This window comes from Martes martes (genome assembly GCF_963455335.1).
Source record: "Martes martes genome assembly, chromosome: 7".
NCBI classification, from domain to species: Eukaryota; Metazoa; Chordata; class Mammalia; order Carnivora; family Mustelidae; genus Martes; species Martes martes.
In genome coordinates this window covers 34,674,096-34,698,864 of record NC_137894.1, presented here as the reverse complement: position 1 = coordinate 34,698,864, position 24,769 = coordinate 34,674,096, and the positions used below count along the sequence as shown (strand labels likewise).

The window sequence follows — 24,769 nt, the reverse complement described above, 5'->3', positions numbered from 1 at the left end:
TTGTCCTTTTCCTGGTCTTTCAGAGACAGCATTCAGTCCTTCACTATTAAGTAGGCTTAGTTCTAGGTTTTCAGTGCATGTCTTTTATCAGATTAAAGCAAGTTCCTTTTTGTTCCAACTTTGCTAAGAGTTTTTATCAGGAATGGAGGTCAGATTTTGTCAAACCTTTTCCGCATGTAGCGAGATAATCATATGGTGTTTGGGATTTCTTCTTTGTCTGATAGTATGATGAAATACATTGATTCATTTTAAATGTTAAACCAACGTTATATTCCTGGAATAAAGCCCACTTATCCATGACCATTACCATTTCCTATAAGGTTGAATTTAATTTGCTAAAATTATATTTAGAATATTTGTATCTATGTCCCTGATGGACAACCATCTATAGTTTTCTTGTAGTATCTTTACTTGACTTTGGTATGTAATCCGGTCTCCCAATGAGTTGAGAATTTTTCTTCCTCTTCAATTTTCTGGAAGCAATTGTATAAAATTAGCATTATGTCTTCCTTAAATGTTTGTAGGAATTTACCAGTGAAGATATCAGGACCTGCCATTTTCTTTGTAGGGAGGCTTTTAGCTACAAATTCCATTGATTTAATCAACATAGAATTATCCGGTTGACCTACATCTTCTTGAGTGAGGTCTGGCAGTTTGTATCTTTCAAAGAATTTGTCTTTTTCATCTAAGTTGTTGAATTCATAGGAATAAATGTATTCATAACATTTCCTTATTCTGTTACTAGCTACAGACTCTGTAGTGATGTTACTACTCTGTCTCCTGATAATGGTAATATGTGTCTTCACTCCTTTTTCTTCCCCCCCACATCACCCTGGTTCAAGATTTAACCATTTTATTGGTCTTCTCAGTGAGCCAGGTTTTGGGTTAAATGGCTTTCTCTACAGTTTTTTGTTTCCATTTTATAGATTTCTGCTTTGATCTTTATTGGTTCCTCCTTAGTTTGAGTTAAATTGCTCCTCTTCCTCTAGTTGTGACGGAGGAAGCTGAGGTCATTGATTTGAGGTCTTTTAACTTTACAGGTATTTACTTGCATGAACTTCCCCCTAAGTGCTGGGTCAGCAGCATTCTGCAATTTCTGATATTTTGTGTTTTCAATTTCATTCAGGTCAAAGTACTTCCTATTTTCCCTTCCACTTCTTTTTTGACCCATGGATCATTTAGAAATGTGTTATTTCCACATTTGGGGCTATTTTCCAGATACATTTCTGTTATATTTCTAACTAAATCCCACTGTGATCAGAGAAAAAACTGTCTGAAACTTGAATCTTGTTTTATGGCCCCAAATAGGGCCTACCTTGGTAAGTGCTCGTCATGCACCTGGAAAGAACGCATATCTGATTTTGTTTGAGGGATGTTCTACATAGATCACTAGGTCAAGCTGGTTGAGAGTCATGGTCAAGTCTTCTACATTCTTACTGATTTCTTTGTCCATGTGTGCTATCAATATTAGGAAGGGAATGCTGAAATCTCTGACTGTACTCATGGCTTTGTCTGTTTCTTCTTACAGTTACATCAGGTTTTGCTTCAGTAATTTGAAGTTCTATTAGTAGGTGCATAAATGTTTAGGATTATTATGTCCTCTTGATAAATTGATTACTTTTATTATAAAATGGCCCTCTTTATCTTTGGTAATATTTTTTGCTCCATATCTACTTTATCTGATGGTAACAAGGTCCCTCCAGCTTTCTTTTGACTAGTGTTAGTATGGTCTATCTTTTCCCATGCTTTTAACCTATCTGTGTCTTTATATTTAAGTGCGTATTTTGGGGACAGTACACAGTTATATGTCTTGTGTTTTATCCAATCTGCCTATCTCTGCCTTTTAGCTGAGTTGTTTTTGTGACTATTAATATAATCATGTTTAAGTCTAAGAGCTTGCTATTTGTTTTCTAGTTGTCCCTTCTGTTATTTGATCCCTTTTCCTTTCTCTGTCTTCTTTTGAATTATTTGAAAACAACAACAACAACAGTAATAATAATAAATTCTACCATTTCCCTTTTTTGACTGGTGAGCTAAAGTTCTTTGTTTTGTTACTTTAATGGTTGTTTTAGGGTTGATAGTAAACATCTTTAACTCATCAGTCCTCCTTCAAGTAATACGATGCCATTTTACATGTATTATAAGAACCTTGTATTATGTATTATAAGACTATTACAATACTGTATTATAAGAATCTTACAATACTGTATTTCCATTTATCCTCTTCTGGCATTAACATCTTACTTATACATACACTCCCCAACACATTACTACTATTTTATTTAAAGAGTCGATCTTTAAAGGAGATTTAAATCTACCATTAATCCCATCCAGCACATTTTTCTGTTCAGATTTTGTCATTTTCAACCTGAGAAGTTTGATAAGGGTTTTATATCATCCCTGGTTCTATTTACTTTTTGAATCTGTGAAATACAGCCTTAATAACTTTTAATATCCTTTTTTTTCAAATTCTAAAATCTGCATCAGTTCTGAGTTGGCTTCAATTGATTGTTCTCCCCTTTACGAAGAACAGTGCTATTTTTGTGCTCCTCTGTGTATGCCCAGTAATCTTTGACCAAATGTCAGACATCTTGAATTGTACCTTCTTGAGTGCTAGATATTTTTCTATTCCTATATTCATGAGCTTTGTGCTAGAATAGTTACATCATTCAGCAAAAGTTTAATCTTTTCCACTAGTACATTTATGACTTGTTAGGTCCAGAGCAGTACACTGTCTAGGGTCAATTATTCCCCTAGGACCATGGCAAGAGTTTCCGAATATTCTCTCCAATGTCCCTTGGATTGTGAGTTTTTAAAGTCTGGCTGCTGGGAAGAGTCACTGTTTCTGATACCGCGTGAGTGCTGGATACTGTTCCCTTCAATCGTTTTGGATGGTTCTTTTCCAATCTCGGGCTGTTGAGTCCCATGCCTGTGCTCGTCAGTCCACCCCAAGGAGGACCCCTGTGGTCTCTGTGTCTTCCCTCAGTGCTGCTCTACTCTCTGGTACTCTGTCCTGAAGACTCTTACCCCCACAGTCTCACTGGACTCTCAAGCTCCTCAAATCAAGGAGTCCATCGGGTTCTGCTTGGGTTCCCATTTCCACTTCACTCCAAGGATAAGACACTCTCTCAAGGCAGTCAGCTGGAGAAATTTTGGGGTTCAACTCATTTGTTTTCCATCTCTGAGAAATCATTGTCTTATGCTGACCAATATCCATGGTTTTGAAAACCATTGCTTCGTATATGCTGTCTGGTCATGTTTTGTTTGGGTTGTTTCAGGGAGAAGGCAAGGGGAAATCCAGTCCTTGTTGCTCTGTCTTGGCCATTGTGCTCTTGTTCTAGATGGGAAGGTAAATCCAATACCTGTTAGTCCATCTTGGCTAGAATCAAAAGTTTATTTTTTAATTTTCTTTAGTGTTATCTTGTGTGGGTATGCTATAATTATTTACCCATTCTGTTGTTGATAGACTTTTGCAATATTGCCAATTTTGAATAAATGTAAATGACATTGCTTTGAACATTTTTATGCATATTTTGATGGATACATGCACTCATCTCCCTTGAGTACTTAGGAGTAGACTCGCCAGGTCACTGAACAGGCATATGTTTAACTTTAAGAGGTGCTGTCAAACAGTTTCTGAAGCGGTCCACTATTTTACACGCCCACCAGCAATGTACGGGAATTCCAGTTGCTCCACGTCTTCATCAGCACTTGGTAGTGTCGGTGTTTTTCATTTTAAGCTATTCTGGTACTATCTCATTTTAATTTGCAGTTCCCTAAGGACTAACGGTTTTGCCTGAGCATCTTTTCATATGCTCATTGCCCATAAGAATATCTTCTTATATGAACTGTGTATTCAAGTCTTTGGTCTATTTGATATTGGATTGCTTAACTTTCTTAATGACCAGTAGGGTTTTTTTTAATATGTATTCTGAACAGGAATCTTTTGTCAATTACTGTGAATCTCCTCACCTGTTTATGCCTTATCTTTTCACTAATTTTCTTATGATGTATTTTGATAAACAAAAGTCATTAATTTCAACATAGTCCGGTTCTTTGGGTGTCTTGTTTAAGAAATTCTTACCCACCACAATTCACGAAGATAGTTTCATATATTTTCTCCTAAAAGCATTACTGTTTTTTCCTTTCCTCTTTTCGAATACAGCAGCAAGGATATGAGAAATGATATGTAGCCTAAAAACTTCTTTTTGCCCTTCTGTCGGCCTTCTGTTCAATATCCAACTGTATGACACTGTCAACAGGCAATGTGAAGTCAATGACTGCACATCCTACTACACTAACAGTAGGCTCTACACCCATTACAAGGTCCCCTGCTGTTCACATCATGACTTGCTAATCAGTTAGCAAAACAAGTATTTCACTTCACTCTTACTGCATTTTGTAGTGCTTCTGTTCTTTTTGTTTGAGAGTTTCTATAAATAACAGGTTGAAGAGCCCTTTTCTTTGGCTAGGGGCCCAAGGAGTGAGTTTTTATTTCCTTCTTCTAGTTTTTCATTATTTTCTAAGATCTTTTATAAGACATGTGCATACTTTAATTTAAAAAGTAAACTTAAAAAAAGAAACACATTGAGCAGTTGTGATGAAAGTATACGTATGTCTTTTCATTTGTAGGAATAAAAGACGACATTTCACAGCTCTGTATAGTCAACAGATTATGTTGACTATACACATTATGACTTACAAAAGCAACTTGCTCGGTCAATGTCGGTTGGGCAGACACAGTAGAACAGTTTCATTAACTTGAAAGCTTTCTACAATCTCCATAGTTTCCCTTATTAATAACGTATGGTTTTTATTAAAGTCTTAGTCAAGTTTTTTTTTTTTTTCCCCTGCTCTTGGTCTTACCTTATCTGCAAAAGAAGCCACAGAAAGTTTTAAAAATACAATGATTTGTCAAGTGTCATTAAAAATTTCCAAGAACAGATGCTGAGTGAACCTTTGTGATACTGTCCTTGTTGCAGGAGTACGAGGAAGACATCTGGATAGAAATATCTGGAAAGAGCTGCTGATGCTCTGCCCCAGAGTCCTTTCCTCCTGCACCATTATGGGACAGAGACGTGTCCAGTCACCCGAGCCTCATTTAGAAAAGCATAGTTTACTTGACAGCATTTACAAATTATGTCTTTTCCACAGAATCACTTACACTGCAGAAATGCTTCCATATGCTAAAGTTGGACATGCTATTGTAATGAAAAAGAAAAAGAGATGTCTTTTAGTGGGTAGTTTTCATATACATACGAAACTGCAGTATGCACAAATTAGTAATGCTGTCCCTTAAGAATTCACCATAAATGGTTTTCTAATTCTTTCTGCTGCTCTCTGCTACAGATTGGGAGTGGATTTTGTCATAAAACAATGGGTCAGCAGGAATTCAATTATGATTTATCTAAGCAATGAAAGCAATTTGAGAGCAATCATAATTCTTATTTTTTAATGAAAAAATAGACTTTTTTCTCCAAACTTTTGTGTTTCTTCAAGTTCCAGGAGGAGACAACTTCCAACTTCAAATTCCAAAACACACATATGTGCAGTTAACTCCTCTCTATCGGGCTTTAGATTGGTGGTTTGCCAACTGTGGGCATGGGCCAAATCCAGATAACCACCTATTTTTGTAAATAAAGTTTTACTGGAATACAGTCACTCACATTCATTTACCTATTGTCTATGGCTGCCTTTGTGTTACAAAAGCATAGGTGAATAGTTAGAAACTCTGTAGCCCAGAAAGCCTAAAATATTCACAACTACTCTTTCATGGAAAAAAAAATTTCTGACCCCTGTTTTACTAAGGACATACTTCTCATGTTGCAGAAATAAATGGATGCTACCATTGTTGGTACCTCTGCCAGGATTTTTAGGATATAAGCAGGCAGGATGACAGCCACAGCTCTACAAAGCTCTAATGAAACAGTAAGAAGAAATTCAACACCCAAGAAAGTACTGAATCTGTTCTTCTCTAGGGTGAATGACAATGACTCTGGCAGCCAAAATGCATATAATTATATTTGAAAGCTCTCCTAAAATGTATGTTCTCTAAGTAAATTAATCTAGAAATAATTTTGAAAAAAATTAATCAATCTTCCTACTGCAAAGTTCTTTTCAATATTTTGGGGAGGAACCATATGTCAAGATGGGATACTTTCTACTCAATTTTAAAATTCCACATTCCAGAGGTGCCTGGGTGGCTGGCTTGATTAAGCATCTGTCTTCAGCTCAGTGTCCTGGGATCATGATCTTGGGGTTCTGGGATGGAACCCCGCATTGGACTCCCTGCTTAGTGGGGAGTTTGCTTCTCTCCCTCTCTCTGCCCCTCCACTCACTTGTGCTTTCTCTCTCAAATAAATGAAATCTTTAAAAATAAGTAAATAAAATAAAATTTAACATTCCAACATAACTCATAGCCTTTTCTCTTTATTGTTCAGAACAAATACTTAAGAAAGATAAAAGTAATACCTATTTGTGAACCTTTTCTTCAGGATATATATATCATGTATATATGTGAGATATATATATATATATATATCAGTCATCAGGCTAACTTGGAAAATAGCAAAGTAAATCATCTATAAAATATTTTCAGCTGTGATGGTCTATTTGCGCAATAAGAATCAAACACTGGCAAATTGATTCAACTATTCAACAATTCATGCAATAACTGATTCAACAATTCAACTATTAAGATTAACAACCTTGACACTTCTAAACAGTATTAATAGTATAACTTAATAGTGAAAAGAGAGCTGTCTTGGTCCATGCCAGCTGCTATAACAAAAATACCACAGATGGGGGGAGAGGGGTTTATGACCAACATACATTTATTTTTTCACAGTTCTGGAGGCTGGGATGTCTGAGATTAAGGGGCTGGCAGATTTGGTTTCTTGAAGAGCCCATTTCCTGTTTAAAGAGAGCAGGTTTCTTGCTGTACCTTCATCTAGTAGAAGGGGCCAGAGATCTCTTTGGGATCTCTTTTATAAGGGCAAGAATCCCCTCATGACCAAATCACCTCCCAAATGCCCCACACCTCTAAATACCATCGCACTGGGGATTAAGTTTCAACATATAAATGCAGGGGGACACATTCGATCTATCGCATTTCACTCTGGTCCCCCAAAATTCATGTCCTTCTTATATGCAAAATATATTTATTCCATCTGAACAGCCCCCAAGTTCTTAACAAGTTCCAGCATCAACTTTAAAGACTAGGCCCATCTAAATATCACCTCAATTCATACAACCTGTCCTAAGCCAATCTGCTCTCCAACTGTGAACCTGCCTAGTCACACCTGTCACATGCTTCTGAAATACAGCAGTGAGACAGACACAGGACAGGAATTCCCACTCCAGATGGGAGAAAGAGGAAAGAAGAAAGGAGTAACAAGTCCCAAGCAAGGCCAAAACCCAAGGGCGGAAATTCCCTTAGACCTTAACGCTCAAGAATAATCCTCTTTGGTTTGATGCTCCTGCTCTCCAGACTCTATGGGACAGTGCTCCTGCCTGCAGCTTTGCTGGGGAAGGCTGAGGCCCCAAGGCTCCCAGGTGCCCTGCCCCCAGAGCTTTGGGCAGCCCTCTCCCCCTGTGGTTCTCCAGGGTTAGGGCCTAGGATCACGGCTCTGCAGGGAGGCCTTGTCCTTTGAAGTCAAGATGGAAGCAGCCATGCCCCTGTGGCTCGCTGGGCACAGCCCACACCTCACTGGGTTGCCGGAGCAGCACCTGGGGCAGCCGAGGAGAGAGTGCTGGCCATGGAGACCACCCAGAGAGGTGATATGTGGAGGGTCAGGCACAAGGAAACCTAGTTTGCATTCTCCCATGGTCTTGGAAAATAGTCCTGGCTTCTCTGAGATGGCTGACTAGTCTCATTATCAAATGGTCTCTTGGCCACACCCTTGGTGTTCTCCCTGAAAACTTTCTCCTTCTCTTCAATATGGATTAGCTGAGAATTTCTCAAATCTTTTAAGTTCTGGGCTCTGCTTTCTTTCCAATTAACAATTCCATCTTTAAGTCATTTTTTTTTTCTCACATTTTACCATAAGCAGGCGAGAGAAGCCAGGCCACTCCTTCCACACTTTGCTTCGAAATTGCTTCAGCTAAATATCTAATTTCATCGCTTGCAAGGGCCATCTTCCACAAACACAAGAACACGAACACAATTCAGCCAAGTTTGTTTGGGTTTTGGCCACTTTATAACAAGCATGGCCTGCCCCCAGTTTCCAATAACACGTTCTCATTTCTGTCTGAGATGCCATCCTTCGCCGTCTGCAGGCCACCACCTTTTTGTGCGAGATCACTGTTCTCCCCTTCTGAGCTCGCACCAGAACACCTCGAAAAGTCCACTCCTGGCAACGTAGGCTCCTCCTAGCATGCCCCCCCTTACTCTTCCGGTCCCTGCCCGCCACCACGTTCCAAAGCCACCTCCATCATGTCACGCATTTGTCAGAGCAGCACTCCCACCTCTCAGTGCCTGCTTTTGTCAGACTCAGTTTGGGCTGCTAAAAGAAAGCACCAGAGACTGTGTGGCTTACAAACAACAGAAACTGATTTCTCACAGGTCTGGAGGCTAGAAATCCAAGATCGCCGTGCCTTCTTCTGGGCGGCAGACTTCTCATTCTGTCCTCCCGGGGCAGGCAGGAAGCTCTCTCCCGACTCTAATAAGGGCACTAATCCCACTCATCAGGGCTCCCCTCCCCTGAAAGGCCCCACTGGCAGATACCTTCATATCGGACATTAGGTTTCAACATGTGCATTTTGGGGGATGGTGGGACACAAACATTCAGCCTACAGGAGTTGCCCTCTCTGACTTCTTGAAATTATGAATGAGGATAATGCAGCGAAGGGAGAGGGGTACAGATTTCCAGTGACTCTAACAACATGAGGCTGAGACCTTGCTCAGGTTTTCTATTCATTCATTCATTCATTCCTTCCTTCCTTCATTCCACGAGCCAGGAAGACAGCAGTTTCATGGAGCTGACATCCTTGTGAGGCATACAACACAAGACAGGCCCGTACCTGGCCCGGAAAACCAAAGACAGAACATAAGTCACAGACCTAAGAGAAGTTAGACGATGCAGACAAGAGCATTAAGAATCTTATAAGAAGGGGGGCACCTGGGTGGCTCAGTGGGTTAAGCCGCTGCCTTTAGCTCAGGTCATGATCCCAGGGTCCTGGGATCGAGCCCCACATTGGGCTTTCTGCTCAGTAGGGAGCCTGCTTCCTTCTCTCTCTCTCTCTCTGCCTGCCTCTCTGCCTACTTGTGATCTCTCTCTGTCAAATAAATAAATAAAATCTTTAAAAAAAAAAAAAAAAGAATCTTGTAAGAAGGGTCACATCCAAACCCTTGGGCCTACTCTCGTCCACTCCCTGCTCTCCTGGATTTCCCCTATGAAATCCCTCTCTGGGGAAAGTTTCGAAGCAACTTAGTCACACTCAAATATGAATGCCTGACCTATCATTCCTCTGAGAAGTGTCTGCATTTCCTAACTTGCAGGGAGGAGGAGATTCTAGGTAGTAAGTAGGAAGGGGTTTTAGGGACATTCTCAGAGTCATCTCATGCATCTGCTCCTGAGGGAGCCTTTGTCATGCCCCTGTCCTGGTTTGGCTTGTTTCGGCAGTCACCAATGGCTCACCTGCTACAGAACACACAGAGCCTGAATGGAGGTATGCTTGATATGGTATCTAGCATACGGCAGCCACCAATAGCTCACCTGCTACAGAACACACAGAGCCTGAATGGAGGTATGCTTGAAGGTATGCTTGATACTGTCCGTGTGCCTCCCCCCCCAGAAGTTCTGCCCCCCCTTCTCCATCCAGCCCTGGTGCCTCAGAGGTTGGCCTCTGAGGACTGCATCAAGGTATTTCTGTCTTCTTTTGGTTGGGCCCAGCTCAGGGGAGTCCCCAGCTGGAAATGGAGGAGGGAGCAAAGAGAGGGCCAGGTCTTTATTTCTCTGCTCATTCCCTGCCTGGCTGCTGGCTGCCAGGGGCTACTACGCCCTCCTACCAAAGGTCGGAGGTCCCCATCGGGGCTCATCTTGCTACAGCCCCAGCCCCAGCTTTAGGTAGAGCCTTTCTTTAACCATCAAGACCCGCAGCCCCTAGAGGGGGTCAAAGCCCCACACTGGTGCTCCACCACCCCCCGGTGGGTCGTCCTCTCACCGAGCTCGCCCTCGTGGTCCCACCAGCAAGGACACAGCCAGCAACACCAGTGACACTCTCGGACACGGACTCTGGGCGCCAGTTTTATTCTTAAGCTCCAAGGGCTTCAGAGGGACAGGACTGGGGAACATTCTATAAACAGTGCTTCCTCTCAAGATTAGTGGTGACTCCCCTCCAAAGAGAACCAAATTCAGGGTGATGCCTGGAGGGACCCCAGCCCCTTTGTGCAGAGAAGCAAAGCCTCTGAACGGCCATGGCTTACCTTTCTGTGTTCAGTGGAGGGCTGTGGGCAGACAAGCTGGAGTCCAAGCAGCAGGAGGGAACCCAGGACACTGAGAAGGAAAAAACAGCAACCATGAGTATGTCCCCTGCTGCAGCAGCAGCACCCAGGGGAAGGCAGCGGCTCCCCCTCATCACCGGAAGGGAGAGATCAGACCAACCCCTGCCCTGGGATAGGACCCAGCCAAGGTGCCAAGGGCCAGTCTCAAGGGAGGGGAGGCAGCGCAGTGCTGTGGGCTTGGCTAAGGCAGGGGGTATGTCTGGGCTCAAACCCCTTCCCACCACCAGCGGGTTTCTAAGTCAGGATGTGTAACCTCGGGAGCCTCAGTCTTCTCCCGGGTAAGATGGGACCAACAACAGAAGCTGGCCCAGAGGTTTGGGGAGGCCGGACACAGAGAAACGGCTAGAGTGTGTGCTTGGTCCTAGTGGAGCTGGTCAGGTCATGCTACAAATGAGGCTCTGAGCCTGGCCAGGGAAGCTCCTCTCCTACACCCCAGGCTTCCCTTGGAGCCTTCCCTCTGCCTGTTCTTGGCCCTTGAGTGTCACAGATGTTCTCCATGGGTGGGATTAGCCGTGTTAAGCCCTACTGTCACCAGCCCTGATTAGGACTTGTCATCAAATAAAGGGAAGGTGTGGAATAGGAGCCAGCTGGCCCTGAGACAGCAGGGTGTGCTGGGAGGGATGTCGCTTTGGATTCAAACACACTGAGGATGGAATCCCAGCTCGACCATTCCCATGCGGGTGACCCTGGGCAAACTAATGTCTCTGACCCTCAAGGTCCTTACCTTCTGTAAGGGTCGCTGGGGATGACAGAGGTGAAAACACCCACCTACTAAGTCAGAGGACAAACACTGTCAATTAACTAAAATGCCCAAAGTCCCTTGACTCGAAATCATCAACACCATGGTTTGAAGCATCCCTGAAAAGAGGCCATTTGTCCTACTTAGTTGTCTTTTGGATCCTTTTTTTTAGGGTTTAATCCTGAGGACAGTGAAGCGACCTGGGTGGTTTTCACCCTTTTCGGAGGCTTCCAACACAACTGTGAGATGGAAAACACTACTCCAGTCCAAGCAGAACTCACCGTGCGGAGGTGGATGTGAGGAAGCCTGTCTGAACATGGGAATTAGGGCGTGTGGAGTTAGAAAAGGCTCCCACCATCTCCAAGCATCCTAAATGCCACCCTAAGCCCCTCGTAAGAAAATTAGCCAGGCCCTGGCAGACCACCCAGAATGGAAGTGAACAGACGGGTCGGAGACAGCAAGGGGGCAGGAAGTGGGGCGAGGGGGCCATGTAACGGGGTGACAGTTGCATCCTTTCCATGGTTGTCTTGGACTTGGCGGCTGAGGCCCCAAAGAAGAGGCCCAAGGGTAGTACATAGACACCCACTCCAAACAGGAAGGGCTGCACCATCTACTGAGAACCAGAAAAGGAGGTGCCCCCGCTGCCCCACCCTAACCCATATTGTCGCCCCTCACCACCACCAGCTGTACAAGGAGCAAGCCAGAGGGTGAGAGAAGTTCGCCCCATGCAGATTTCTTTGAAGAGAAATGCAGGAGCGCTGAGCACAGCGCCTTCCTCTCTTGTAGGAGAAGTCAGAGCTCCCTCCCAGGACAAGAGAGGAGGGCTGCCATGCAGAAAACTTTATCTGGGCCCCCATGTTAAGGATACGAAGGACCAGTGCCAGAGTCTCGCCCTGAAAAGTATCTCAAGGACAAAACCCCGCTGAAGTGCTTAGGAGGGCAGAGTGGAGAGAGAGGGCTGGAGGGGGAACATGTCTGGAACTTGCAGGAACAGAATATGCTGGCTTTTCCCTCTCAGCTGAAGGCAGGCACCGTGGAATGCTGGGTTTAGGTTGTCTATAAAGGACCTCACCAAAGGCTGCTCGCCAGGGTTAGGGGATCAGTGGTGGGTACCCATGGAGTACCGGACTTGGGGGAGGGTCATAAAGAGAAGTGCAGCAGGACACCCCAAGTGAGGGGGAGGTTCTCCAAAGGCCACCCTAAGTGCCCCAGGAGAGAGGAATACAGAACTTAGCATCCGCCGACCTGAGGTCAGCAACACCAGATCTCCTGCAGCACCCAGCCCATGGAAACCCTCTGCCCGGTTACCTCCCCTCTCCCCTGAGGCAGAGGGAGGGGCCAGGTGGAGAACTGGGTGTGGGAAGAAAACAGCCCCGCCCCCTCTTCCCACTCTAAGGGGGTCTGAAGCCCCACCCTCCCAGTCTGGGGGCAGAGAGACACTTTCAATTGAACGAGAGACTAAAGAGACTAAAATTTTTTATATCTAGCATGCTGGGCCCATAAAATTTTTTATATCTGATGAGACTTTTTTTTTTCCTAACCAGACTTTTTTTTTTTTTTTTTGACAGAGATCACAAGTAGGCAGAGAGGCAGGCCGGGCGGGGTGGGGGGGTGCAGGGAGCAGTCTCTCCGCCCAGCAGAGAGCCCGATGCGGGGCTCGATCCCAGGACCCCCAGATCACGACCGGAGCACAAGGCAGAGACCCAACCCACTGAGCCACCCAAGCGCCCCCCAGACTTTCTTTTTAATGTTGAATATCTATATGCAACATCCTTCCAAGCAGGGGATCTATTCAGAAAAATAGAATATGAAATTAGTCATGAAGAGAATCAAAGAGCTGGTTTATAACTTGCCGAGGATCTAGGTCAGTGCTGTCCAGTAGACTTTTCTGTGACGATGGAAACATTCTATTTCTGCACTATCCAGTGCACAGGTACATGGATCTCAGGGTGAAGTGACTCACATTTTAGATGAATACCAAAAACTACTGAAGGAAAACGAAAACCAAAGCTTCTAAAAGGACGGGCATTCCACCAATAAAGCTCTCCCTTCCCGCAAGTACAGCTTTTTTGGACTTTTCTTTTTAAAGATTTGTTGATTTATTTTAGGAGAGAGAGAGCAGGGGGAGGGGAAAAGGGAGAGGGAGAGAGAAAATCTCAAGCAGACTCCTCACTGTGCTCAGAGCCCGATGTGGGGCTCGATCTCAGGACCCTGAGATCATGACCTGAGCCGAGATCAAGACCAGAGCCAAATTCGAGTCTGATGCTTAAGAGTCGGACTGAGGCACCCAGGCACCCTTTCTTTGGACTTCTTGATACTTGAAAACAAGACTGCCCATTAACCTGCAACAAACCAGAAAACTGCCCAAGATGTCCTCCAGCCACCAGGCAGGGGCATCTAAAGGAGTGGGTGTGAACACGCTGGTTGGAAGAGAATAGGTATGTTATAGCTGAATCCTTGCTGGATCCAGTTTGTCCTCCAAACCCAGGTCATGTGCATCACAACTAGGGAGTCTACGCTCCTTAGTTACATGAGCTTGCACAACTAAATCCTCTCTGGACCTCAGTTTCCCCATCTGTAAAATGGGAATTATATGACCTGCCCTGCCTCCTTCAAATGAGTCAAGGTGAAAGACGGCCTTCTCATGAACCTGTGCCTACAACTCTCAACCATGGTAACATTCTGGCACTGTTTATTCACATTAAAAAAAAAAAAAAAACAGATTGGTGTGGTTTTGTTAAAAAAACAAACAGCAGCTCCATAAATGTGTTACACCTCAGCCCCTCCAAGTTCTTGGCAGACACCTAAGCCACATATTTGTAATGCAATCAGAAGCACTTTCTCATAACCACTCATCCCAGGCTGTTTCCATACCTTTCCAGGGGACATGGGGCAGGACAGGGAGTGGAAGATGAGAGGAGGGAAGATTCTGGGTGTTCTCTGTCTCAGAGGAAGGGCATTCCAAGTTGCCTGGTCAACTCTACTCCCAGATACTTCTACAGCTCCTCCCCTCCCCCATTCTGGGTGTCTGCCCAAAGTTGTCCTTTCTCCATAAAGCCTTCCCCAGTCTGCACAAAAGAGCTTCATTCTTACTATCTCACGGGCTGAGTCTTTATTCAATTAAACTTCTCCCTCCACCTACTAGACTACAAGCTCCATGAAATCAAGGAGTTGGTTTTATCCCTACTTTATTCTCCAGCATTCAATGAGTGTCTGCTATATAGTAAAAGCTTCATTTACTGAATTAATGAATGATGCCACATCCTCCTGACAACTTAGGAAATTTTAAGACAAATAGAAATAGTATGAATTAACAGATTCAAAAATGCCCCAAGGCACTTTGGGAACTTTTGAATACTATCTCATGAGGGACTTATTAAGATCAGTTGTGCTTTTCAATTTCTATGTGATGCCCCCAAATTTATTCTCATCAGACTGACACAAGCTATGACAACAAAATGTTTGTTGGTGCCTCTTGTTGCAAAAATGCAACACAAATTATATTTAGGGTTCAAATGCTTCTTTTCTTCACTGAGCTGGGTTCTAGTGGACCTAAATGCATAGGGATAACCGATAAAATTCATTCTGGAATAAACTCTTAGTTATTAAATGGGCTCTGCTCTGAATGGAATAGAATAAATTTCCCCAGAGGGGAAATTATTCTTTGGGCTGCAATAACAGCAGTCAGAGCAATATATAACCCCAAGGGCCAGATGAACCTCTGCCAAGGGCTGGAAGTTTCCCACCCCTGCTCAGTAGAGTCTGTTTTTGGATACCCCACCCTGCTCACACATACCTATGTAATTGGTCCTCCGTAGCTGTGCCCACAACTGCTTCAAAACACCAACAATCTAGCCCAAACCCTTGTTCCTCCTGACCCGATTCAAAATTAATGTTGGGGCAATGGGAGAGCGTGTGTGTCTGTGTGTGTGTGCAACTCGTGTGTTATTTCACTTTGATAGTTTGCTTTGGCAAACTGTTCCCAGCTTGCAACGTTTTGACAGATTGAAGGCTACCAGGGCCTTTGGCAAACAAATCACACACTCCCCTCCAAGCAGCGGGGGAAGCCACATTCCTACGAAGACTTTCCGATTCACCTTGCAGTAGAAATGACCCAAGATTTCACATCAGAACACACAGGAGAAAAAAAAAACATGCCATCTCCCCAGTATTGTTCTAGATTTTAAACACTGCATCATCTCATTTCCTCATGTAGAAAATAATGCTCATTGAAATTTGGCACAAGATTTATAGCATGGAGCTGGGGCTCTGCTCTGGGCTTCTGGATTGACCCGGGTCAAGCCTACCCCACTCCCCATGCCACTCATCCTCAAATCTGGGTCGGGGGGTGGATCGTGTCACAGCCACCAGGTACCTGGGCTCACCTCAATGAACTCAATACTTGAGCATATCAAGTAACAAAACAAGGAAAACAGGAAAAAAAAAAAAACAACAAAACCCACCAACAACAACCAAAACCCAAAAGCCTTACCTCTTCTTCAGTTAGTATAACCCAAGAGATATTTGGGGAGCAACCTGGAAACTAATAAAATTATACTGACCTTAGCGAAAGAGAGCCAAAATCTTAGCACTGAAGTGAAATCTCTATTACTGTGCTCCAGAGATGAAAAAGGTTTGCCCAGCATGCCGGTCACCAGGTTTGGCCTTCATTTGACAGCAGTTAAGAGTAGAAGCAGACAACAGAGGGACATTGGAAATGAAGACTGGATGGTTTACCACTGATCTCCATGCTTCGGGTATAATTTCATTGAATCTCCACAACCATCCTACCCAACATTTTTCTTATACCCACTCTTCAGGTAAGGAAATGGAGGCACAGAGAAGCTAAGTCATTTATTTGCTTATCAAAGGCCACACACACCTACTAAGTGGCAAAGGCTGATTTTGATGCCAGCAGTCAGACCCCTGGCCCGGATGCTTAACCACCATGCTCTGGGGCCTCGTTAACACAACACCCCTTTGAACCCCGCATTTCATCACATCAATTTTCTTCCCCAGTCTTAGGAGGCTGTGGCTTCACACATCTGTTTTACTTTCTGTCATGCTTGCAAAAATAATCAGAAAGTAAGTACATGTGATAAAACCTAGTTTATCCAGCCTCACTAGAGAACCTTTTAAATTTTAGAATAATTGAAGCTAACCATTTCAATCCCAAACTTAAAAAAAAAAAAAAAAGTGCATTCTACTTATTTTCCTGCTTTCTTCTACGGAGCATGCTGAGCTGAAGTCATCTTTTCTGGACGGCTCAGGACCGCCAGGGTTGAGTATCAAACCATTTGTAGAGCACAAGGTGGTAGCCTTGCAGCAGGGCGGGTTGAGAGGCGCAGACGCCCGGGTCTTCAGAATCCAGCGGGCCCTCTGCTGTCTCCTCCCTGCCGTCAGGCATTGCTTACTGCGCTATGGTGGAGCCCGCGTCCTCCTAATTCGGCTCCCTTCACCTCGGCCTTGGCCTCAGAACCAACCTGCAGCCAAAGCAAGACCAGCAGGCTCCGGGAAGAGGCCGGCCTGGCTTTCGTGGGGTGAATGTTTCCGATCTGAAGCCCGGATTTGCAGACACCTACTCCATGCTTGTTGGCTTTTATTGCTTATTTCCAGGTTCTCAACTCTAGAAGCCATTTGCGTTTTCTGAACCAGGGCCTCTGGAAAAGGGAGGTGTCTGTCACGGCCCGGCTTTTTAAGACACGACACCCTTCGGTACTCGATGGTCGATTTCTTGAGGGAATGGCTTCTGATACATCTTTCCAACGAGCAGGCTCTGGTCGACACAGCTCTGGTCCCAGCTCAGGGCCAATGAACAGCCAGTGGACGCAAGAAGAGAAGGATGGAATGAAGAGAAAGAGAAAGAAGAACCAGAGGGAGGGCCAGAGAGGCAAAGTGCTGCTGTTGGCCACGCTCCAGCAATGCAAGTGTTTTTCTAAGAGCATCCCAGAATTCTCTATTGGGAAAATTAAAGAACTGGCAAAAGGAAGATGGTCCTAAAAAGAGGATTTCCACAAGCTGGCAGTTACGGGTTCTAGCCCCTGAGGGAGGGAGGGGGGCAATGTTCCCCGGAGGCCTATCCATCCCCTTGAGTCCATACGGAATGGGTCGCTGGCAGCCCAGTGATCACACCTTGACTCCACTGAACCCTTTTTGGTACAGAATGTTCTAGCAAATCCCACAGTCAAGTACTGAGTGATGAGGACATGATCCAGGTGCAGGGCTGTGCCAGGCAGAAAGAAAAATCAATAGCGTCTGAATGCCTGCCTTCATTTTATAGGTAGGGGTTTGCCAGGGCAGTCCTCCAAAAAACGATTTTATTTCCTCCTAGCCTCTCGGCCTACCATTCAGAGGGCTCTCCTACCAGGCTTCCCTTAAAAGATTCCAGTAGGTTCTTCCCCGGTACCCTCGTACTTTTCGGCTCGCACCAGAAGAGCTGCATTCCTACAGAGTCAACTGTGTTCCCATACCTGTTTATGCCAGTGGCTTTGGAAGTCCCTACAAATATTCAAGCAGTCCACAAACCCATGAAACGGAGCATAAAAAGATAGAGTAGTTGTTAGCTGTTTCTACAAAAATGAAGCCGATTGCTTCGGAAAGACTCAATAAGGCAAGTAGCCAAGAAAAAAAACTGCTGGCAAATTAGGTGTGGATGAGACAACTGTAAATGATTAGGGGCAAAAATAATAAAAATCGAGAATCATCTGAACTCGGATTGCTTTGCAAATGTCTTTAAATTCTCACTCCACGTTAAAGAAACCCAAATGGAAACCCTAGATGATGCTTATGGGTGTGGTCTGCGCACGACGGACAATCAGGGGCTCCGGCTCAAAGAAAAGTCCTTGGCCCCACATCAAAACATAGTGAGTGAATGTACATGTGTTTTAAGTTAAAAATAAACTGTTAAAGGTGTGTGCATGTATCATTTGTATGACTTTCTGCTTTAACCTGCTTTTATAATTAACAATCCTCATCAGGAAAGAAAAATGTTCTACTTTCTTTTACACAAAAGATAATTATTAACTTATTCATTCAATATTTAGCAAATATTTATTAAGCATCAACTGGGTAGTGGTTTAGATGAAGGCTTACCCAAAGTCTCTCCGGCCTTATTAACACCATGCTGTTTAATACTAATCATCAAACTTGGGCCCTTCTCTTTTTTCTCCCCTTCCTCCTTCCACCTCCCTTACCCTCCCCCTCCTTCCTCCCTTCTCCCCTTCTCCCTTCCCCCCTCCACCCCCTCCTTCCTCCCCTCCCCCCTTCCCCCTTCCCCTCCTCCACGCCCTCCTTCCTCCCCTCCCCCTTTCCCCCTTCCCCCCTCCACCCCCCCTTCCTCCCCTCCCCCTTTCCCCCTTCCCCCTTCCCTCTTCCGCCCTCCCTCTCCCTTCCGCTTTTCCCTCCTCTTCCTCCTCCTTCCTCCTCTTTCTTGTCTTCTTCCTTCCCCTATTTTCCCCTTCTCTGCTCCCTTCTTGGTCACTGGCATGGGGACACAGAGTGAGCCCACAGTCCTTCCCAACGACCACAGATCTCTCAGTCCCTGAGGGGAGTCTCCATTTTTACTGATCCATCCTGGCTCAAGCATCACTATTTGGGGTATTCTCACACGTCTTCTCAACCCACTTCTTATTTCCTTTCTGTCTTCAGAACCTTTTTCGGTTCCCCCAGAATGGCCACCTTTCTCTGTCTCATTTCCTCAGTTCCTTCTGGTTGTATTTCTAAGTGAAGTAGCTGACAGGCATTACAGTAATATTACTTTGCTGAAGTGTATATCACGGCAAAGAAAAGCTTTACATTTCAGAAGACTAAAACCAGACACTTGACCTAGGGCCATCAACCTGTAAACCCCTTAAAACGATCCAGAACCCTACTTCATAAGATCTATAAAAATCACCATCTACCTCTGTAATCTCTCTAATTACATCTGTATTTCTTCAAAACCTACTATTCAAAATAAGGATCACCGAGTCAACGTTGTTTCCTGCCAACTTAACCACTTGTCTGGCATTTTCAACTGTGTTGTTTTCCTCTGTGTTTTCATTTCAAACATCAGCACCGTCGACTTAACACTAAAGCATGCTGTGAGGGACAGAATGAGCCCCTGACCAAGCAGACTGGCTCGAGAGAGAGTCCTCTTGGCTGGCCATGGTAGGTGGTCCTCCCCACTTGTTGTACTCATACTCTTTCTACAGAAAATTGTGTTTGCTTCCAGTCAATCACTAAACAAACACATAAAGTTGTAACACACACACATATTATATATATTTTTAAGGTGCACCATTTGGAGCAAGACTTTAAGAAATGTGTGTACTTCTGTTTCACTTAGTATCTCTTCTTCATTAAGTCGTAACAGGCGACAAAGAGCCCCTAATGTGGCCATGACCAACCCTTTGGCCTAAATGGATTTTCCTTGCCCTGAATTTGACATGGCATCCAGGCTCGTCTCACGTTCAATGACAACTCACTAACAAGCTCTATCAAGAGTTAAGGTTTTAGTGTTTTTTTCTGCCCCTGGTTTAACAGTGATTCTTTTTATGACTGCGGACTCTGAGCAGGCCAGAGACACTCTTACCATGTTAATACCCAGGGTTTCTCTGTCTTTTTCAATGAGGGAGATGCTGGCTGGCTGTTTCTTTGTGGCTTGGCAAAAACTGGGGAGGGATTTTTAAAACCAAATCTCTGCCTATCAGAACAGTGAATCCCCTTAAATGGTCTTTCCTCTCAGGGATTTTCTTGGCAGCGAACTTCTAAGTGTGACCTGTTTCCTCTTTACGTGGACAAGCCCTCCAGCTTGTCCAATCGATCTTTATGTACTCGGTTGCCTTCATCAAAATGGACAAGCCCTTAACATCTGTGCGTGTTCATGTGTGGATCATCTACCAGTGTTATCAAAGACAACTCACTCTTAAAGTAAACATAGCCCTTTGCCCAAGAACATTTTTTAAAGCATTTATGCAAAAGTCACTCTAGTTCTGTTTTGTTTTTCAGATTAAAATAGATTTACAAGGCCTTAGAAACAATGCAAAATGGCTTATGAGTACCTGGCTTAGGAAGGAGACCTCCCGGAAAGCTCCAGCTGAGCTCTTGCAAAGAATCACCCAACCTCAGAGCTCACAATGTGCTCTCTCCTTACAGCAGAACTCTTAAAGAAACGTCCTGCTGAGTCGCCCTGTTCAAACGACTCCTTCGGAAGGACCCTAATGCTGGGGGCCTGGTAAGACTTTCGGAGTTCCATCCCAGGGGTAACAAGACCACATCTAGCTTTCAACGACTCCCACCCTGCTCATTTCTAACCTGTGGGCAATTTCTCCAAGAGAATGAACAGCCTGGAGGGGAGCCCCCCAGGCGCCCCTTGAAGAGAGACGGGCTCCAACCACCAATCAGGTCATTACAAGAGGTTCATTGTTTTTGCAGGGGCATCAGTTAAAATTGTGAAATTCCATCAAGAAAAAACTTGGCAGAAGAGAGTTCTCCCAAGCAATCGCCTTCCTTGTGTGCCTCGGAGGCCACATTTTGGAGGATCCTCAGTACTTGTCAGGGCCTGTCTGATGGTGGCCAGACTTACACCTGCTTCCCACATGGTGAACCCAGCTTTGGTCACCCGCTGCTCTTTTCAAACCGGTTCAGTATGTGACTGTGACCACTTCTCTGTCCCCCACTGGGCCCTGGCACTCACACATGCTGTGGTCCTGAGCTGACCCAGTGACCCAATGGCATTGCTCACTGCCCTGTGCTTAGACAGGGGGCCATCAGAGCTTCTACAAACAGGATGCATAGCTCGTGTTTTGAAATACCCTTTAAACTACTTTTCAGGGGCGCCTGGGTGGCTCAGTGGGTTAAGCATCTGGCCTTCGGCTCAGGTCATGATCCCAGGATCCTAGGATCAAGTCCCACATCAGGCTCCCTGCTCAGCAATGAATCTGCTTCTCCCTCTCCCCCTGCCTGCCGTTCTGCCTACTTGTGCTCTCTATCTCTCTGTCAAATAAATAATTAAAATCTTTTTTTAAAAATAAAGAAATAAACTACTTTCAAACTATGGTTTATAAATACCAACATACTGATTTAGATTAGTTGCTAACTTCTAACCCTAAACAGATCTGGGCTGCCCTCTGCATAGCTGGATTTTGCAGAAGACTCAGAATGGAGCTTTCCCTGCCTTCTCTGAGTCTTTGTGACACGCTTGTGAATGACATTAATGAAGAAGGTTGTAGCTCTGCACGGGTTTTTGGAGTTCAGGCCTGCACATGTCTGTTCATATAAAATTATACAAGCAACTATAGACTAAGGCTCACACACACTCTCTCTCACACACACACACACACACACACACGCACTACACTCAATTAAATGTGAGGCATTGGCCTAAGAGCACTGGCCGGCAGATGCTCTAGCTCTCTAGCTGGGCCATCATCTGTGGCACCACCATAATAACGTATTATAGACCATTTCATTTTTAATTATAAGTTCTAAGCATGTAGGGCTAATGTATAGTTATGGAAGAAAAAAAGAAAAGATATCCTTAGTGCCTCAACTTTTAAACAAAAAGTTCCTCCTTCCCCACTATCTTGATTCTGACTCTATTTAAGGAGTCTCTTGAGATTGCAAGACGAGCTTCCTCCATGAACTGCAAGTGTTTACTTGTAATGATTAAGTTCTCTTAATACTATGCAGCCAAGGCAAGTGCAGAACAGACCAGATGCTGAGGCTGATGTACAAGCTATCACCCATAAATCCCGATATCAAATGTTGGTATTTGTCAAAACAGACCCATTGATTTCATATGGTATAAATGTTACAGATTCAAACTTAGGAAATAAATTTATCTCAATAAAATACTGCGGTTGGCCATTTTATATAAGGAGTTTTTACATAGCATTCAGGCTGATTAATTTTTAAAAGGGTCCATCAGCTTAAAGAAATGTGTGGTGGTGCCTGGGTGGCTCAGTGGGTTAAGCGTCTGCCTTCCGCTCCGGTCATGATCCCGGAGTCTTGGAATCAAGTCCCGCATCAGGCTCCCTGCTCAGTGGGGAGCCTGCTTCTCCCTCTCCCTCTGCCCCTCCCTCCCACTTACGCCCTCTCTGGTGCTCTCTCAAATAAAAAAATAAAATAAAATAAAATGTAAAAAATTTAAAAAGAAATTTTAATTAAAAATGAAAAGAAAAGTTTGAAGAACAGGCTCAACAGCACAGACAACAGGTCCAGAGCCGCAAGCTCTCCTCTCCACCCCACACTTGAGCATTGTGCATCCCAGAGTTAGCAGCACGGTTTTCTTACGCACAAAACGGAGATACTACTGCTCATCCTACTTAGTTCGCCTGGTTGACATCAGGATCAAACAGAAAATGCAGGTGAAGGTCAAGATGTTCTGAGCAGAGGAACCAGAGAGGTCATTTTTAAGCACAGCAGATCAATTAAGTCAAAATCGGTACCAATGCGGCCAGAGGACCAAAACTATGTGAAGATACAGACCCACAGATCCAGGAACATCTTTACTCAAAAATATAAATCTAGGGACGCCTGGGTGGCTCAGTTGGTTGGGCCTCTGCCTTCGGCTCGGGTCATGGTTCCAGGGTTCTGGGATCGAGTCCCGCATCGGGTTCCTTGCTTGGCAGGGAGCCTGCTTCTCTCGCTGACTCTGCCTGCTTCTCTGCCTGCCTCTCTGCCTGCTTACGTGTACTCTCTCTCTTAAAAAAAAAAAAAAAACAAATATATATATATATATATATATATATATATATATATATATATATAAATCTGAATCCTGGAGGGCTCCCGGGAAATAGCAGAGCACAGAGTAGCAGCCAAGCCTCCTGGATCTCCGTCCAAGCACCTCTCCCCACAGCACACGGCTCCCTAGGGCTCGCCGCCCTCCTGAGGAGCAAACTCACCACACACACACAGTGTAGCAGAGAGATCGCTGACGTGCAGACCCGCGAGGCTAGTTACTGCAGAGACTACACTGTAAAACGCAAATATCGAATTTCCTATTTTCCCGTTGTCTTTTTTAAAAGGTTCTCCACTTACCTGAACGACCCCATGAAATGAGAAACCATGATGCTGGGCGTCCCGGAAGAAGCAAGGGCGCCTCTGAGATGTTACTAAATTTTCCACAGATGGGAGTGGTGTCCGGCTCCTGCAGAAGGAACAACAATACAATTTTCAGCATCATTTGCTTAGGAAGATCCTAGAGCCTTCGTGGACCAATGAAACCAGAAGTGAGCAAATGGAAGACATTAAAACAAAAATGTCACCGCCCAGTTGTGGTTACAAGATTTCCCAATCGAAATCTGATTATATAGGCACAGGAGGTAACAAATTTATAGAACACTTAGTACACGGGTTGATCCATAAAAGATGTTCCATCAATTACTATTAGTGCGATTATCTCAGAGTCTGGCTCATAGCAGAGTTAGCATTGGGCAAAAGATGGCGTTGGAAATCTAGTTCCCTCTATGAAAGGCTCCCTGACATAGGAAAGTCATCTCTCCTCTGTGTGTCTTGGTTTTCCCAACTGTACTGTAGAGCTAAAAATACGGCCTAACAATAAAAAGAAATGGACTGATACATGGTACAGTGGGACGAACCTTGAAAACACTGCCCTAAGAGAAAGAAGCCAGCCACAAGAGGATACGTATTACATGATTCCATTTATAGGAAATGTTCAGAATAAACAAATCTACAGAGACAGAAAATACATTAGTGATTACCAAGTTCAGGAAGGTGGGGAGGGGCTCACGGGAGGTACAAGGTGTCCTCCTGGGGTGACAAAAATGTTCTCCAATTACACTGTGGTGACGGCCGCACAATCCTGCCAAGGTATTAGCAATCACTTAATCGTAGACGTTAAATCGGTGAAGGGTATGCAATGTGAATTATATCTGTGACACTGTTTTAAAAATGCATCCTGAGAACTGCCACAGGTGGTGGGGAATCCGCGAGTGGACACACGGGCTGTGCTCAGCCCAGCGCCTAGCACCAAGCGGCATCCATCCCAAGTCGTTCTGCTGACATGATGCACAAAGAGGTCAGGCGACTCTTCAAATGTGTGATCACAGTAAAAACAGGCCGGTAGGGGCGCCTGGGTGGCTCAGTGGGTTAAGCCTCTGCCTTCGGCTCAGGTCATGATCTCAGGGTCCTAAGATCAAGTCCTGCATCGGGCTCTCTGTTCGGCAGGGAGCCTGCTTCCTCCTCTCTCTCGCTCTGCCTGCCTCTCTGCCTACTTGTGATCTTTCTCTGTCAAATAAATAAAAAAATAAATCTTTAAAAAAAAAGGGGGGGCGCCTCGGTGGCTCAGTGGGTTAAAGCCTCTGCCTTCAGCTCAGGTCATGATTCCCAGGGTCCTGGGATTGAGCCCCGCATTGGGCTCTCTGCTCAGCAGGGAGCCTGCTTCTCTCCTGGCCTCTCTGCCTGCTTGTGATCTCTGTCTGTCAAATAAATAAATAAAATCTTTAAAAGAAAAAAAAAAAAACCAGGACAGTAGAACCCCTTTACTCAGAAGCCCTTACTAAACAGACTGAACACCGTCA

At 44.6% G+C, this 24,769-nt stretch overlaps 1 protein-coding gene across 1 annotated transcript in view; it reads right to left on the bottom strand.

Moving 5' to 3' along the window:
* Positions 1-23,296, bottom strand: part of THSD4 (thrombospondin type 1 domain containing 4) — a gene marked incomplete at its 5' end in the record, with an annotated part of 544,049 nt that extends 520,753 nt beyond the window's left edge. Inside the window, 2 exons of the mRNA XM_080808167.1 lie at positions 10,427-10,496; positions 23,268-23,296. Of these exons, the coding sequence (XP_080664293.1) occupies positions 10,427-10,496; positions 23,268-23,296 (99 nt within the window). The remainder of the gene's footprint in view (positions 1-10,426; positions 10,497-23,267) is intronic.
* Between the last annotated feature and the right edge of the window lie 1,473 nt (positions 23,297-24,769).